We start from the raw sequence: 16353 nt of genomic DNA on the forward strand, positions 1-16353 counted from the left end.
TGTAGAAGCTTGAAGTGGTTTTTTTGTTGTTACTTATGCAGGAATTAATAAAATTTGGAATAACACATAGAGGATCAAGTCATCTAAATGTGATAGATGCCATTGTAGCAAATGCAATATCTCCAAGGCCAGGTGTATCTCAAGGTTTCAGTGCAACAGAAAGGGAGCAAATATCAAATCAATACCTAGAGGTTAAATTTTCCCTTTAAGTTCATATTTCTGTTTTCATTCTATTGGCCTGGGCAGCATGGTAGGAAATATTAAAATCACTTTGTTTGCGCATTTGTGGCAGTTTGTCATGTCATATGACTGTTTGTGATGCAAACCTCAAGAACAATGCCTTGAAACCCACGAACAGGTTCGGTTTATAATCCCAAGAGAGTCAAAATCCAGTTCAAATGCCAAAGAATACCTTGACCTATCAATTATATAGAATTGAAAACCAAGGTAATTCAAAAGTAGAATTAAAAATTCTTGACCCAGAGTTTATAATTAAACAAGAACCAAGAATGTCAAGATTGTTAAACCCTACAAGATTAATCACTCTTGAATAATTTAGTTTAGTTCAAGAAAGAACTTAGGAAAAATCCTTCTCTTGTATTAATTTAATCAAAAGTAATGTTCCCCTTAAAAAGTATTAAGTTAGCCTTATATATGCGGTCAAAACCCTAATTCTCTAAATTAAAGAAAATAAATAAAACCCTAAAAACTAAAAAAAAAAAGCTGTAGTGGGCTGCACTCCTACCTAAGGCCCAAAAATACATAAATAAGGCCCAAAACACATATCTGATAAAAAAATAATTAAATAAAACTATTCAGACTTGTTCTCGATAAAAAAAAGACACTAAATTTGCATAAAAATTCATCAATTCTGTCAAAATATTTCTAGATCATCACCTACGCAAACTTGGATCAAATTAAGCCACTTCTCATCTTCTTGTAACCTCAATTTATTGATTATAACTCCATATTTAGCTTCTTGTCCAACTGCTTCAATCAACTCTTGCATCTTCTTAACTCTAGTCCTTATGATTGGAGCTTCTTGTGCAATTGCATCTTGAATCATCTCATGAACATTCCTAAGATCTTGTTGTTTTTGTTGATTTCCATCATCCCCTCCCTCTTCAAAAGGATTCGTCCTCGAATCTTTGCCCACATCAAAAGGGGAAAGATCAGCAACATTAAAAGTAGTACTCACATTGTACTTACCAGGAAGATCCAACTTATAAGTATTGTTATTAATCTTGGCCACCACTTGAAATGGACCATCTCCTTTAGAATGAAGCTTAGACTTCCTTTAAATTGGAAATCTTTGCTTCCTCATATGCATCCAAATCCAATCTCCTGGTTAGAAAGTAACTCGCTTTCTTTCTTGATTAGCTTGGACAGCGTATCTCTTATTTTTCTTCTCAATGTGTTGTTTAGCTTGTTCATGGATACTTTTAACCAATTCAGCCTTTTCTTTCCATCTAAACTTGAAATCTCATGCACAGGCAAAGGAATCAAATCTAATGGAGTTAAAGGATTAAACCCATAAACAATCTCAAAAGATAAAAAACCAGTAGAAGAATGCACACTTCGGTTATATGCAAATTCGACAAATGGTATACATCCTTCCCATGATTTCAAATTCCTTTTAACAACAGCACGCAAAAGAGTTGTTAAAGTTCTATTAACTACTTCAGTTTGTCCATCAGTCTGTGGGTGACATGTAATAGGAAATAGCAGCTTAGTATCCAACTTACCCACGATACTTTTCCAAATGTAGTTTAGGAACTTAACATCTCTATCACTAAGAATGCTCCTAGGGATGCCATGCAATCTCACAACTTTCCTAAAAAATAAATTAGTAATATTTGTGGCATCATCAGTTTTATGGCAATGAATGAAATGTGTTATCTTAGAAAATCTGTCTACTACTACAAATATGGAATCTTTACCTTCCCTAGACCTAGGCAACCCCAAAATAAAGTCCATAGATAAATCAACCCATGGTTCACTAGGTACAGGCAAAGGCGTATATAAGCCTTGAGCTAAGACTTTAGACTTTGCTTTTTTACATGTGATACACCTAGAACACATTCTCTCCACATCTCTCTTCATATGAGGCCAAAAGAAGTGTTCTCTCAATGTATCCAAAGTCTTAGTAACCTCAAAATGTCCTATGAGACCACCACTATGTGACTCACGCGTAAGTAACTCCCTTATAAAGCAATTAGGCACACATAATTTATTCTCACGAAATAAAAACTCATTATGCCTATAAAACTTTTGAAAAGTAGTTTTCTTACAAGCATCATAAATAACAGCAAAATTGGAATTCTTAGCATACAACTCTTTCACATACTCAAAACCTAACAATTTAGCATTAAGAGTAGAGATAAGAGTATACTTGCATGACAATGTATCAGCAACTACATTTTCCTTACCTTGCTTATATTGGATAACATAAGGAAAAGTCTCAATAAATTCCACCCACTTGGCATGCCTACGGTTGAGCTTGTTTTGCCCCTTCAAGTGTTTCAATGACTCATGGTCAGAATGAATCACGAACTCCTTTGGCCACAAATAGTGCTGCCATGTCTCCAATGCTTGCACCAAGTTATAAAGTTTTTTGTCATACGTTGAGTAGTTCAATGCTGCACCATTCAGCTTTTCACTAAAATATGCAATGGGACGTCTCTCCTACATCAAAACAGCACCTATACCAATCCCAAAAGCATCACATTCTATTTCAAATGTTTTAGTAAAATCAAAAATACTCAGCAATGGGGCAGAACATAACTTATCTTTAATTAAGTTAAAAGCACGATTTTGTTCCTCACCCCATGTAAAGCCAATATTCTTTTTAATAATTTGCTTCAAGGGTGTAGCTAAAGTACTGAAATCCTTAACAAACCTTTCATAAAAACTAGTTAAACCATGAAAACTACGTACCTCAGTAACAGATGTAGGAATCGGCCAGTCACGGATAGCTTTCACCTTCTCTTCATCCACCTCAATACCTTTTGCACTAATCACAAAACCTAAAAACACAACTCTTTCTATGCAAAAAGTACACTTTTTAAGATTAACATACAATTTCTCTTTTCTAAGCACTTCAAACACACACCTCAAATGACGCATATGTTCTTCCATGTTTTTACTGTACACTAATATATTATCAAAGTATACCACCACAAATTTACCATTGAATGCACGCAAAATATGGTTCATTAATCTCATGAATGTACTAGGTGCATTAGTCAATCCAAAAGGCATAACTAACCATTCATATAAACCATATTTTGTTTTGAAAGTAGTTTTTCACTCATCACCTATTTTCATCCTAATCTGGTGGTATCCACTTTTCAAATCAATTTTCGAAAAGACACAAGCACCATGCAATTTGTCTAACATGTCATCGAGCCTAGGAATAGAATATTTATACTTTACCGTAATCTTGTTGACAGCTCGACAGTCAAAACACATCCTCCAAGAACCATCCTTCTTAGGCACTAATAGCACTGGAACTGCACATAGACTCATGCTTTCTCTCACATACCCTTTTGCCAATAACTCCTAAATTTGCCACTGAATTTCCTTTGTTTCCTCAGGATTACTTCTGTAAACTGGTCGATTAGGAATTACTGCTCCAGGAACAAAATCATTCTGATGTTCGATCCCTCTAATAGGTGGCAACTCAATAGGCATATCCTCAAGAAAAACATCTTTAAACTCCTGTAAAAGAGAATCAGCAAAACTTGGCAAAGAACTGTTAAGGTCAGCAATATTCAAATAAGCCTCCTTGTCAGTGTTATCAAGGCGAAAGGCGACACTAAGGCGATAGAGTATTCTATGGCCTTAGGCAAGAGGCGAGGCGAGGGCCTTTTTGAAGCAAGACGCCATAACCTTAATTGTTTAAATTATATATATATATATATATATATATATATATATATATATATATACTTTTAAATAGTTGATAAGTAAAAAAACATATTAAAAAGAAAAAAAATATGATTTACACTATGTTTATATCTAAAATAAGAGAAATTGAAAATAGTGCATACCTGTATTTCCAGCTTAAGTATAAGATACAAATGAAAGTATGAGACTGTAAAATTAAAATATATAGCATAAGTAAAAGCACACATAATAATAAGAGATGTTAAAAAAAGAAATAGTTCATACCTGAATTTTCAGCAGATGTATATGATAAAAGTGACGCTATAAAATTATACATAATAAATAAAAAATTAGAAATAAGTCATAAGTCACATAATAGAAAATATAAATTATAGAAGTTCAGACTTTAATACATAAAAATAAGTTGTAAGTCATAATAAACAAAATGCAATAAGTACATAAAAAACTTATAACTAAAACTACTCATCATCAAGATTTCCAAAATCATCTTCATTTTCAACAACGGCCATCACAAATTCTTCCTCCTCTTCATCATCATCATCAACTTGCGAAGAGGATGCACCTCTCATTGCACGAGGCCTTCGAAATGATGGAGTTTCAACTGGTGGTGTTGATCTTGCAGCTGATCTCGATTCATAACGAGATTCAGAAACTCCAGCTGCTCTACCAACATCACCCCAGGTCAATACGTCATTCATGAAAACAAGAGAATCATCATCATCATCATCCCCATCACCTTTTTCTAATTCACCAAGCAACCATTCATTACTCTCATCAATATTTGCCAAATCAATAGGTGGTGTGATATCCCCAAAAGTGTGTCGGCGTAGCAACGCTCTATTGTACTTCACATATACCAAATTGTCCAAGCGTTCTTGAAATAGCCGATTTCTTTTCTTACTATGAAGTTGTCATTTATTTTACAGTAACAAATAAGTTAAACTTCAAACTCAAAAGGCTCAAGATAAAATTACAAATTAAGAAATTTATATATATATATTACTTACATGCTCAAATACACTCCAATTTCTTTCACAACCACTTGCACTACATGTGAGACTCAGAACCTTTACAGCAAACTTTTGTAGGTTTGGAGTTGAAGAACCATATGTTTTCCACCAAGCAGCTATTAAAATATAGAATCAATGATTGTTAAATTCATGATATAAATTAATAAATGAGCAAAATGAAAAATTAATAAGAATTAAATTAATAACCTGGAGATTTGGTTGTTCTTCCTCTAATAGCTGAAGGAAAACCAAAGGTCCCTGCAGCTGCCTTGTATTTCTCAATTTCATCAAGAATCATATCAACTTTTGCTGAATTTTTTTCCATTTTATGAATGCATGAAAGCAATCCTGTATTGACCTCTTCATCAGATTCAATTCTCATCTTATTTGGATAAAAAAATTCAGGATTCAAAAAGTATCCAGCAGCATGCAAAGGACGATGCAATTGAAGTGACCATCTCACATCAATAATCTCAAAAATGCTCTTGTATTTCTCTTCATTGCCATTGAGTGAGTTGGCAATGGCTTCTTTAGCCCTATCCATGGCTTCATAAATATATCCCATAGCTGGTTTTTTTTCATTATCAACAAGTCGAAGCACACAAACAAGAGGACTGGAAACCTTAAGAGCATAAACAACATGATTCCAGAAGGCAGGACTCAAAACCTTCCTTTCACACTTTTTGCCTTTAACCTCTTTAGCCCATTTACTAGTTGTCCAACTTTCCGAAGTAAACATTTTTCTAATGTTTGCTTTCTGAAGATGAATCCTTCCCAGTGTAATAAAAGCAGTAGGAAATATAGTTTGCCCTGGCCTTAGCAATTCTACTCCATTAGTAAACTTCCGCAACATATTTAGTACTCCTGAAGAGCCATATGTGAAACCAGTAAGCTCAACAGCTTTGCGGAATGTTTCTTTGAAAACACGGATCTTAAAGATATCCTCCAACATCAAATCTATACAATGAGCTGCACATGGAGTCCAGTATAGATGAGAAAAATTTGCTTCCAATATTCTCCCTGTCATAAACAAGTAGAAAAATTCATTCCATTAATAATAAAAATAAAATAATATTTTTTTTAGTAATATAAAAAATTAAATAAAAATTTTACCTACTGCAACATTATTTGATGCATTATCTGTAACAACTTGAACTACTTTTTCAGGACCAATTTCCATCAATTCTTTCTCAATCAAACTAGCCAATAATGCCGCTGTCTTTGATTCATCACTTGCATCAACTGATTTAATAAATACACTTCCCTTTGGACTATTAGCCAAGAAATTAATCAAGGTTCTCCCTTTTCTATTCGTTCATCCATCACACATCAATGAACATGCATAATTTTCCCATTCTTCTTTATGAGACTCGAGAAGATCATTTATGATTTGCACTTCTTTGTTAAGTAACCGAACTCTAACCTCATGAAAACTTGGAGGTTTCATTTCTTTCTCATAATTTCCAATTGTTCGAATCATTTCCCCAAAGCTATCATAATTCACAGCGTTAAAAGCTATTCCCACATCATACATCCATCGTGCTATGGCAACACAAGCACGCTCCCTTAACTCCTTTTTAGCTGGACTATTTTCATCAATGGTAGTTTCCTCATATTTTTTTCCCAAAACAGCAGGTCTAGGGGAAAAATAACAGTCAATAGGCCCTCTACTACTTTGTGGTGGTAAAACTTTTGGTTTTTTAAAAGCACTAGTACCTGTAACTTCCAGTACTTGCCTTCTTCTTTCACTGCCAATTTCTTGCATCAACTCTTCCTCTTCCTCTTCCTCATTTTCATCTAATCCCAGTACTTCAACATCATCAAATTCAGGTGGCCTTTCCATATTCATAATTGATTTTTGCTCTCTTTTTTTAGCAATGAATTCCTGCATTTGATTCCTTACATCTTCTGGATATTTTGGACACCGAATTACATTTTTGTAACCTCCAGCAAGATGTTGCTTGATTCTATTAATTCCTCCTTTATAAACTTTCATACAGTACATGCATTGAAGATCATTGGTATTGTTTTCACTAACTTGAATTACATGTGCCCATCCTGGGTCCGTTCTTCTACTACTAGCAGAAGATCCAAATTTATTATTCTTATCACCCATTTATAATCTAACAAAAAAATTAACAAGAATAAAAAATAAATTAATTAACAACAAATTAACAATATCCAATATAAATTAAATAAGTAATTAACAAGAATAATAAGTAAAAAGTAAAACCGTAAACTAATTAACAACAAATTAACTATGCCCATATAAATTAAACAATTAATTAATAAGAACAAAAAGTAAAATCATAAATTAACAATGCCTATATAAATTAAACAATTAATTAATAAGAATAAAAAGTAAAATCATCAAATTAATAATAAATTAATAATGCCATATAAAATAAACAACTAATGTCTAATTAACAAGACAAAAGTAAAACTAATTAATCTAACAACTAATTAACAATAATAAGAAGTAAAAAGTAAACTAATTAACAACAAAGTAATAATGTCCATATAAATTACACAATTACTTACTAAGAACAAAAAGAAAAATAATCAAATTAACAATAAATTAATAATACCCATATAAAATAAACATCTAATATCTAATTAACAAGCAAAAAGTAAAATTAATCAAATTAAAACTAATTAACAATAATAACATGTAAAAGGTAAACTAATTAATAATAAATTAACAATACCCATATCAATTAAACAATTAATTAACAATAATAAGAAGATAAAAAATTAAATTAACAATAAATTAATAATACCTATATAAAATAAATAATTAATTAATAATTAATGTCTAATTAACAAGGTAAAAAGTAAAATTAATCAAATTAACAAGAATAATAAATAAAAATTAAACTAAATACCAACAAATCAACAATACCCATATTAATTAATCAACTAATTAAACAAGAATATAAATTAAAATAATCAATTTATCAATACCCATAAAATTTAAATAATTAATTAACAAAAATAAAATAATTAAATTAACAAATAAATAAATAATTAATAATAACTAATTAATTAAAAGGAGGAGAAGGAAAAAAAAAAAAGGACTGCTGAAAGAAGGAGAGGAGAGAAAAAAAAAAAATAAATAAATAACAGAGCAGCAGAAAAGGGACAGGAAAGGGACGTGAGATCAACAGAGGAGAGCAGCAGTAGAAGAAAAGTGGAGAGGGAGAGGAAAAAAAAACAAAAAAAAAAAGGGACGTGAGAGAGATCGAAGCAGCGGCAAGCAGCGCAGCAGGAAAGAAAAAAAAAAAGGATCTGAGAGAGAGATCGAACAGAGGTGGAGACTGGAGAGGGAGAAAAAAAAAAAAAAGAAAGGGACGTAAGAGAGAGAGAGATCGAAGCGGGAGAAGAAGAAGAAGAAGAAGAAGAAGAAGAAGAGAGAGAGAGAGAGCGTACCTGTTGTCGTCGTGAAGTCGAGGTTGAGCCGTTGAGGAGAAAAGCGTTCGTGAGGTTGAGGAGAAAAGTGTCTCTGCTCTGCATCAGGTAAGCAGATAGGTTTATTGACTTTTTAATTTAAAAAAAAAATAAAAAAAAATAAAACACTTACCGTTGCTGTGAAGAGGCGCCGCCTCTCGCCTGCATCGCCTCTCCGGCTGGAGGCGTCGCCTCCTGCAAGTCGAGCCAGGCGTTCCAGTCGAGGCGACAGAGGGGCGCCTCACCTCGCCTAGCGCCTCACCTCGCCTGGCGCCTCGCTCGCCTTTGATAACACTGCTCCTTGTACATAAGTACAATAATTGGCTTTCTAGCAAAAAATGCACTCTTAACATCTCTTTCTTTTGCAAATAAGCTCATTTTTCTCTATTTGCTCTCCTTTTGCACTGTATTCACTTTCTTTTCAGTCTCACTCAATGACTTTTCACTCCTCTCTTTATATTTCTCTTTATTTTTACTCTCAATCACTCTCTTCTCCTCATTAGAACTCTCGGCCTCTCCTTTTTCTACACTTTTACTCTCAGCCTCACTAGTGTTTTCCTTCTCAATTGATCTACTCAATTTCACTTGATCCTCGTATACTTGTCTAGGACTTAACGGAGCCAATATTACCTTTCGGCCATCGTTTTCAAAAGAATACCGATTTCTGTAACCATCATGTACCACTTGCCTATTAAACTGCCATGGCCTACCAAGTAACAGATGACCAGCATGCATAGGCACTACATCACATTTAACCTTATCATGATATCTACCAATGGAAAAAGCAACTAGTGCTTGCTTAGTCACTTTCATTCAACCATTGTAACTTGTATGGTCTAGGATGTTTCAAAGTAGGCAACTTCAATTTCTCAACTAATAGTGTACTAGCTACATTGGTACAACTACCTCCATCTATTATCATACTACATGCTTTATCCTGAATGAGGCATCTAGTATGAAATATATTTTCCCTTTGCTCCTCTTTTCCAACCTCTCCCTTCACTTGCATATTCAATGCTCTTCTAGTGACTAATGCACTCCCCTTTACAACATACTCCACATCAGTAGCATCTTCTAATGGAGACATAGAATCACTATCTGCATCACTCTCAGTCTCTATATCTCCATTATCCCTTAGGATTATTGCCCTTTTATTGGGGCATTGTGAAGCAATATGACCGATCCCCAAACATCTAAAGCACTTTATATCCCCATTTTTTTGAGATTGGAAAGAGTTCATACTTTTATTTTTATTATCCCCATGTGGCTTCTCTTAGTTTCTTCTTGCTTAGGCTTAGAAACAACCTTATTCTCCTTCTTGGCCCAGTTTGGTTTCCATGAGCTCTTAGGAACTGAACTTGTGCTACTGCCATACCTCGACATCCCTTTCCTCCTAAGCTACTTTTCAATTTTCATAGCCATATGCACCATGTCCTCTAGCTCCACATAATGCTGCAACTCAACTAAATCAACTATTTCTTTATTCAAACCACCTAAGAATCGAGCCATTGTGGCTTCTCTGTCTTCTTCAATATTTGCCTGAATCATAGCAATCTCTATCTCCTTATGGTATTCTTCCACACTCTGTCCCTTGTGTGAGTCTCTGCAACCTTTGATGCAATTCTCTGTAATAGTGCTTAGGGACAAATCTTCTTCTCATGACAGCTTTCATCTCATCCCAGGTGTCAATAGGCCTCTCTCTGTTTCTTCTTCTGCTTAAAATCATTTGATCCCACCATACAAGAGCATAGTCAGTAAATTCAACAGCAGCAAGTTTTACTTTTTTTTTTTTTTCTACTGAATAGTTGTGACAATCAAAGACTATCTCAACTTTGCGTTCCCACTCAAGGTAAACATCTGGATCATTCTTCCCTTGGAAAGATGAAATTTTCATTTTGATGCTCTCAATGTTCCGATCAGCACCATCTCTACCTCTGTCATCTCTCCTCGGCCTTCTTTTATGCCTTTCTCTACTCTGATAAAATCTATCCTCATTTATGATTGAAGTCTGATCATCATTATTCTCATCTTTCTCATCCTGCTCATCTTCGAACTCTTCAGGGGGAGGGTTATTGTTGTTGTGTCTAGCTTGGCTCCTAGCATTAGGCCTCTTCCTCTGCAAGTTACCTATAGTATCTTCTTGCCTATTTAGTCTAGCCTCTTGCCTTTCCATTTGATTCCTCATGTCTCCAAGTATCAAGTTCAGTTGCTCATATTGTTGTTGAATAACTTGCATTATGAAGAATTGATATGATTTCTCTTCTTCACTATTTTTGTGTGACATAATTGTAAAACCTGCAAAAGAATATTAGCAAATATCCTCACAACGCTCCCTCACGTGTTTACACTCAATCAATGTCACTCCACTGGTATTTCACACAATTTAGGCTTTTACCCTGTTCTGTGCTCACACACTCTTGCCTTTTTTCACTAATTAATTTTTCCTTTTAGCTCTTTAAGGAACTATCCAAACTCACTCATAGTAATCAACTTGTAATATTCAATACAATTGAAATTCAAGATAAGACTGAAGACAAGAAATAAAGACAAGCAACAGAAAGACAAATATAAAGATAGAATGATAAAGGACTCTAAAATTCAAAGAAACGGAATAAGATACCAAATTATTAAAAACTGAAACAAGCGAAACAGTAAAGAAGCAAAAGTCTAGGTTAAAATTTAATAATTTAGGATGTGTAGTGAACCCTAATTGTGCCACACCAAATCTGCCTCCTTTTGTTTTTTTTTTTTTTTTTTTATTATTTTTTTTGGCCAGTAGCAGACTTGAAATTCTGCAGAAAAAAAAATTCTGCAGTTCTGTTTTTTTTTTTTTTTTTGAAGCTGCTGCGCAGATTTGAATTTCTGCAGAAAAAAAATCTGTAGTTTTTTTTTTTTTTTTGAAACAAGAGACACAAAAAGGAAAGGAAGGAAAAAAAAATTCAGATTAAGAATTATTGAAGAAAACACAAGACATAAAGAAACAAGGAAATTGATGAACAAGTTACAAAACGAAATAGTACGATGAACAAATAACAAAAAGAAAACACAAAAGGATGGATAGAACCTGATTGAGAGCCAAAACTCTGATATTAAATTGATGCGAAACTCAAGAACGACACCTTAAAACCCACGAACAGGTTTTGTTTATAATCCCAAGAAAGCTAAAATCAAATTCAAACACAAAAAGAATACCTTGACCTATCAATTATATAGAATTGAAAACCAAGATAATTCAAAGGTAGAATTAAAAATTCTTGACCCAAAGTTTATAATTAAACAAGAACCAAGAATATCAAGATTGTTAAACCCTACAAGATTAATTACTCTTGAATAATTTAGTTTAGTTCAAGAAAGAACTTAGGAAAAATTTCTCGCTTGTATTAATTTAATCAAAAGTAATGTTCCCCTCAAAAAGTATTAAGTTAGCCTTATATATGCGGCTAAAACTCTAATTCCCTAAATTAAAGAAAATAAATAAAACCCTAAAAACTAAAAAAAAAAAAAAAACACTGGAGTGGGCTGCACTCCTACCTAAGGCCTAAAAATACATAAATAAGGTCCAAAACACATATCTGACAAAAAAATAATTAAATAAAACTATTCAGACTTGTCATAGATAAAAAAAAAGACACTAAATTTGCATAAAAATCCATCAATTTTGTCCAAATATTTCTTGATCATCACTCACGCAAACTTGGATCAAATTAAGCCACTACTCATCTTCTTGTAACCCTAATTTATTGATTGTATCTCCATGTTTAACTTCTTGTGCAACTGCTTTCTCAATCAACTCTTGCATCTTCTTAACTCTAGTCCTTGTGATTAGAGCTTCTTGTGCAATTGCGTCTTGAATCATCTTACGAACATTCCTAGGATCTTGTTGTTTTTATTGATTTCCATCAGTTTGCCTTTGCTTTTGCATTTCATGTACTTAAGTAAATTGTGTTTTGAAAGACTACATGTATTTTGTATTTATAATCGATATAAAGATGAATTAAGAATGATTTCAAACTAGATGTTTAAGCCTTCATTTGTTTTGTAGAAAATATTTTCATGGAAAATATTTTTCACATTTTCTAGTGTTTGGGGCGCTTAGGAAAATGGGTCAATGGAAAATATTTTCCTGGTCAAAGGAAAATTAAGCTAAGGAAAATGAATTCTTTTTTTCAAAAGAGAAAGTCATTTTCTAGATTTTGACAATTTTATTAAAATGTGAAAACACTTCTAAACTAAGATGTGAATACATATCATTAGTTTAACAATAAAACTAAACAACAGAAAACATTTTTCATATACAAGTTATTTTCCGCATGACAAACAGAGCCTAAAAGTAATTTTAAGACTACACTCCAGTGAGGTTAAGGTTTTCGAGTAGTGTTACTTTAATATGGTGTTAGAGCAAAGTTCACGCTGTGGGCTTAAAAAATTTATTTGAATGTCTTAATTTTATAATTTTTGAAAGAGTTGCTAAATGAGTAACCTAATCTTCCGCTCTGATAGTATGAAGTATGTAACTACTATCTGATAGGATCTTTCTTGTGACACCCCTCACCCGTCTGTAGTGTAGCCAAGCAAGACATGCCACACAGTGTATCAGAGTGTCTTAACTTATCCCATTATATTCTTGGTTATCACATATAATTTTATTTAAATTCAGATCTAATTATTTTGTCGGAGAAATTGACGGAGTTTTCTCTCATTTCTTAATAATTTGACGATTTCCCACTTGTGTGAAACAATTACAATTATTTTTATATATATTCTCAAATTCGTTTTCTCATTCAGATCTTCAATAAGTTTCACTCATATAAATACATAAGAAATTCAAATAATTTTCATATATACACAATTCAAATATGAAATTTCAAACTATATTAATTTACATCGTGTGCACATTTAATGTACAAAAATACATAATTTACATTATATATCCAAAATTTAATTGCAATGATCAAAAATAAAATACAAGCTGGTGGACTATACCAAAATATGCACTGCTGAGGAGGTGACACTCGGAACCCAAATGTAGATCAAAACTGCTAACTCCTAGTCTATGGTCTACTGGGTTCTCTGGCCAAATCTCCAATACCTACGCGTTGCAAACTGCGACGCGCTAAGCATAAAGCTTAGTGGTGCCAATATAAAATAAAAATAAATTGAAATAATTAAATATGCAGATATTATGTTGTTATTTTATATGCAAACTAATATTTTTGGTAATTATTAACATTTTTGTGTATTTAGTACTATTATGATCATTATTTGATAATAATGTATTTAGACTTATTTTAGTTGCCCATGTAACCTATACAAATTGACTGGACTGGATAAATGGGTAAACTGGCACTGGGTACTAAGTACTTCTGGCCATCACACCATCGGTTACAAAGTGTCTCCAGGTGTGCAACAGAACAGCTAATGAGTTGTAATAATCATTGGGCACAAGACCAAGTGTATCAAGTATAGCAAAATGGCCATAGGCCATAATATCACAGAATGGCACGAAATGCCATAAATCACAGAATGACATAATGCCATTTATAGTATTACTAACAGAACCCTATTGGCATGCCAGCCTATCCAAACCAATCATTCTAGGCATACTAGGGCATTTTATACAGTTAATCATTTAATTACTTGTATTTGTGGTTTGGTAGTTACTATTCACTTGACTATTCCTACACAAATGTTGACTTTTCCATACATAATAGATTTGTAAATTCTAATGTCACCAAGATACCACATTTTAAACTTTATACCTGTTGATATTAGTTGCCAAACTCAATTCATAGCCCATTGAGTGTTATTTCAAATTTTTAGATTTCATAGTCCATGTTTACTATTCCATTGGACCTTGCTACAGTGAAAATTTGGCTGAACTTTCTTCATGAAAGTTGTTCCTTTATGTGTCTTCTTTAATTCCCTTTTTTAAGCACTCCATTTGGAGTTTTATAGCTCAAGTTATGACATTTTTACCATAACTGGCCGGATTGATCAATACCCAGAATTTCTGTGCAGAATTTGGTTCTGGCAGTTTTTGGATCCTGACTTTGGTTAGCATTTCGGATGGGCTATGATCAGAATTTGATTTGGTGTTCTTCATGAAAGTTGTTCTAAATTGTCTAAGCTTTTTATTGATATAAAATTCAGATCAATTGGACATTTCTACACTGAGTTATGACCATTTGAACAAACACTGTTCATTTGGTCATTTTCCAGGGCAGCATGTGTGTTACCCGGATTAAGTCAATTTTTAGGTTAACTTAGGTTGGTTTTCTGGGTATGGTTTCTTCACAAAAAATATTGCATTATATGTCTATTTTCACCTCGAATTGGTCTTGCACCAATTGGAGTTACACAAATCCAATTAAGGCTGTCCAAACACACTAGACTCAAATGGTTCAGAATTGATCACATAGGGCAGCCTGCACATTTCAATATCCAAAGCCACAATTTGTCTCATTTTATGGTCAAACCTTACCAGATGGTCACTAATTGACCATTTAAATGTTCATACACTATTACATGAGCAAAACCCTAATTTTGCTCAAACTCAAATTTCCAAAGTTTCAACTCTTGCACCATACATACAATTTAATGCTCAAATTAATGAATTCATGTTAAGGGGTCATCAAATCCCATTCCAATTCCATTTATTCACCAAAACCCTAACCTAAACAAGGCTGCCAAAAATTTAGGGTTTTCATTCATATGAATTTCATCCATTTTCTCAATAATTCTAACTTTGATCAAGCTCCTAAGCAAGAATTAAGAGAGAGAGATGAGTGATTGGACACTAACCTCTTTGGAGAGATTTTCTCCCTTCACAAATCTTCAGTTTCTTGGCTTTTCTTGGCAGCCAAACACCTTCTCAAGTGGTATAGACAAGTTTTATTGAAGGGAACTTAGGGTTTGGTGGAGAGAAATCAAGGTTTGGAAGAGATGAAAGAAAGCTTCTTCAATGGAGGAAGGGAGAGAGTGGCCGGCTGGTTGAGGAAGAGGGATTGAATTTTTTTCATTTTTGTCTCAATTTAATTAGGCTTCATCCCTTTTAAATAGCTTGGCAATTTCCCATTGGTTTGGATTTTATTTGTTAGCAATTTTAATTTATGCATTATGACATTATTGCTTAGGTAATAATTCATTTTAAATTTTCATTTTCTTTTCTCCTTTCTTTTATTCATTTTTAATTAATTTCTCATCAATATTAATTCATATTTTATGTCATATAATTCACCCACTTAAATGGACAAGTTGGTCAAAAATCGTCTTCAAATGCGAAATGACCAAAATGCCTTCCGTTTAGCTTAACGAGCTAAAATTGTCTATACCGATGGATTTAATTTTTCTTGTATTTTCTTAGCAATTTATTATCATCAAACCCTCCATAACTCCTCCCTGGAGTCCAAAAAATTATTTCACAGGATTTCTCCACGGGTATAGGGGGGACAACTGTCTTCACAGTTACTTCCCGTTAGGTCACCCATTGCTGGAGCACCGGCTCATTTAACTTCATTGTATTTCATTGCTAAAATTTTCTTTAATTTTTCTTACCATTATTTGAATTATTTATAATTCCTCACTCTAATTTAAATATAGTTCCAAACATTCTGGCTGTTCGAACAGGCATTGTTCACCGAAACAGTTGAATGTACGAACTATCTAAAGTGAGGGCGTTACATTTCTTCTTGTGGAAAGCATCACATTGTATGACCTAAAGAGTCCAATAAGAAGCCTAGGGCTTTTACCTGTTAGTCTCAGCTCATGCGGAAAGTATCATGTGCCAGAATTAATTATTGCTTGATATTGGAGGTGTCAATACATGAAATTGGGATCTCTTAGATTGATGACTCCATATTATGATAGACTAATTGTACTTCAAAAGTTTGAATTATCACGGATTGGGCTTGAGGGCCGAAGATTATATCTTCTTTGTTCTTAATATTTCTTTTGAAACTCTCCCTACATGTGAGGTTTTTTTTCCCGT

At 33.3% G+C, this 16353-nt stretch overlaps 1 protein-coding gene across 3 annotated transcripts in view; it reads left to right on the forward strand.

The window, feature by feature from the left end:
- LOC110668566 (pre-mRNA-processing factor 39-2) overlaps nt 1–16353 on the forward strand; it is a 28382-nt gene that overhangs the window by 8293 nt on the left and 3736 nt on the right. For all 3 annotated transcript variants that reach the window (XM_021829882.2, XM_058141134.1, XM_058141133.1), the window contains one exon: nt 42–191. In XM_021829882.2, coding sequence (XP_021685574.2) covers nt 42–191 — 150 coding nt within the window. The remainder of the gene's footprint in view (nt 1–41; nt 192–16353) is intronic.

Source organism: Hevea brasiliensis, chromosome 18 (assembly GCF_030052815.1).
Source record: "Hevea brasiliensis isolate MT/VB/25A 57/8 chromosome 18, ASM3005281v1, whole genome shotgun sequence".
NCBI classification, from domain to species: Eukaryota; Viridiplantae; Streptophyta; class Magnoliopsida; order Malpighiales; family Euphorbiaceae; genus Hevea; species Hevea brasiliensis.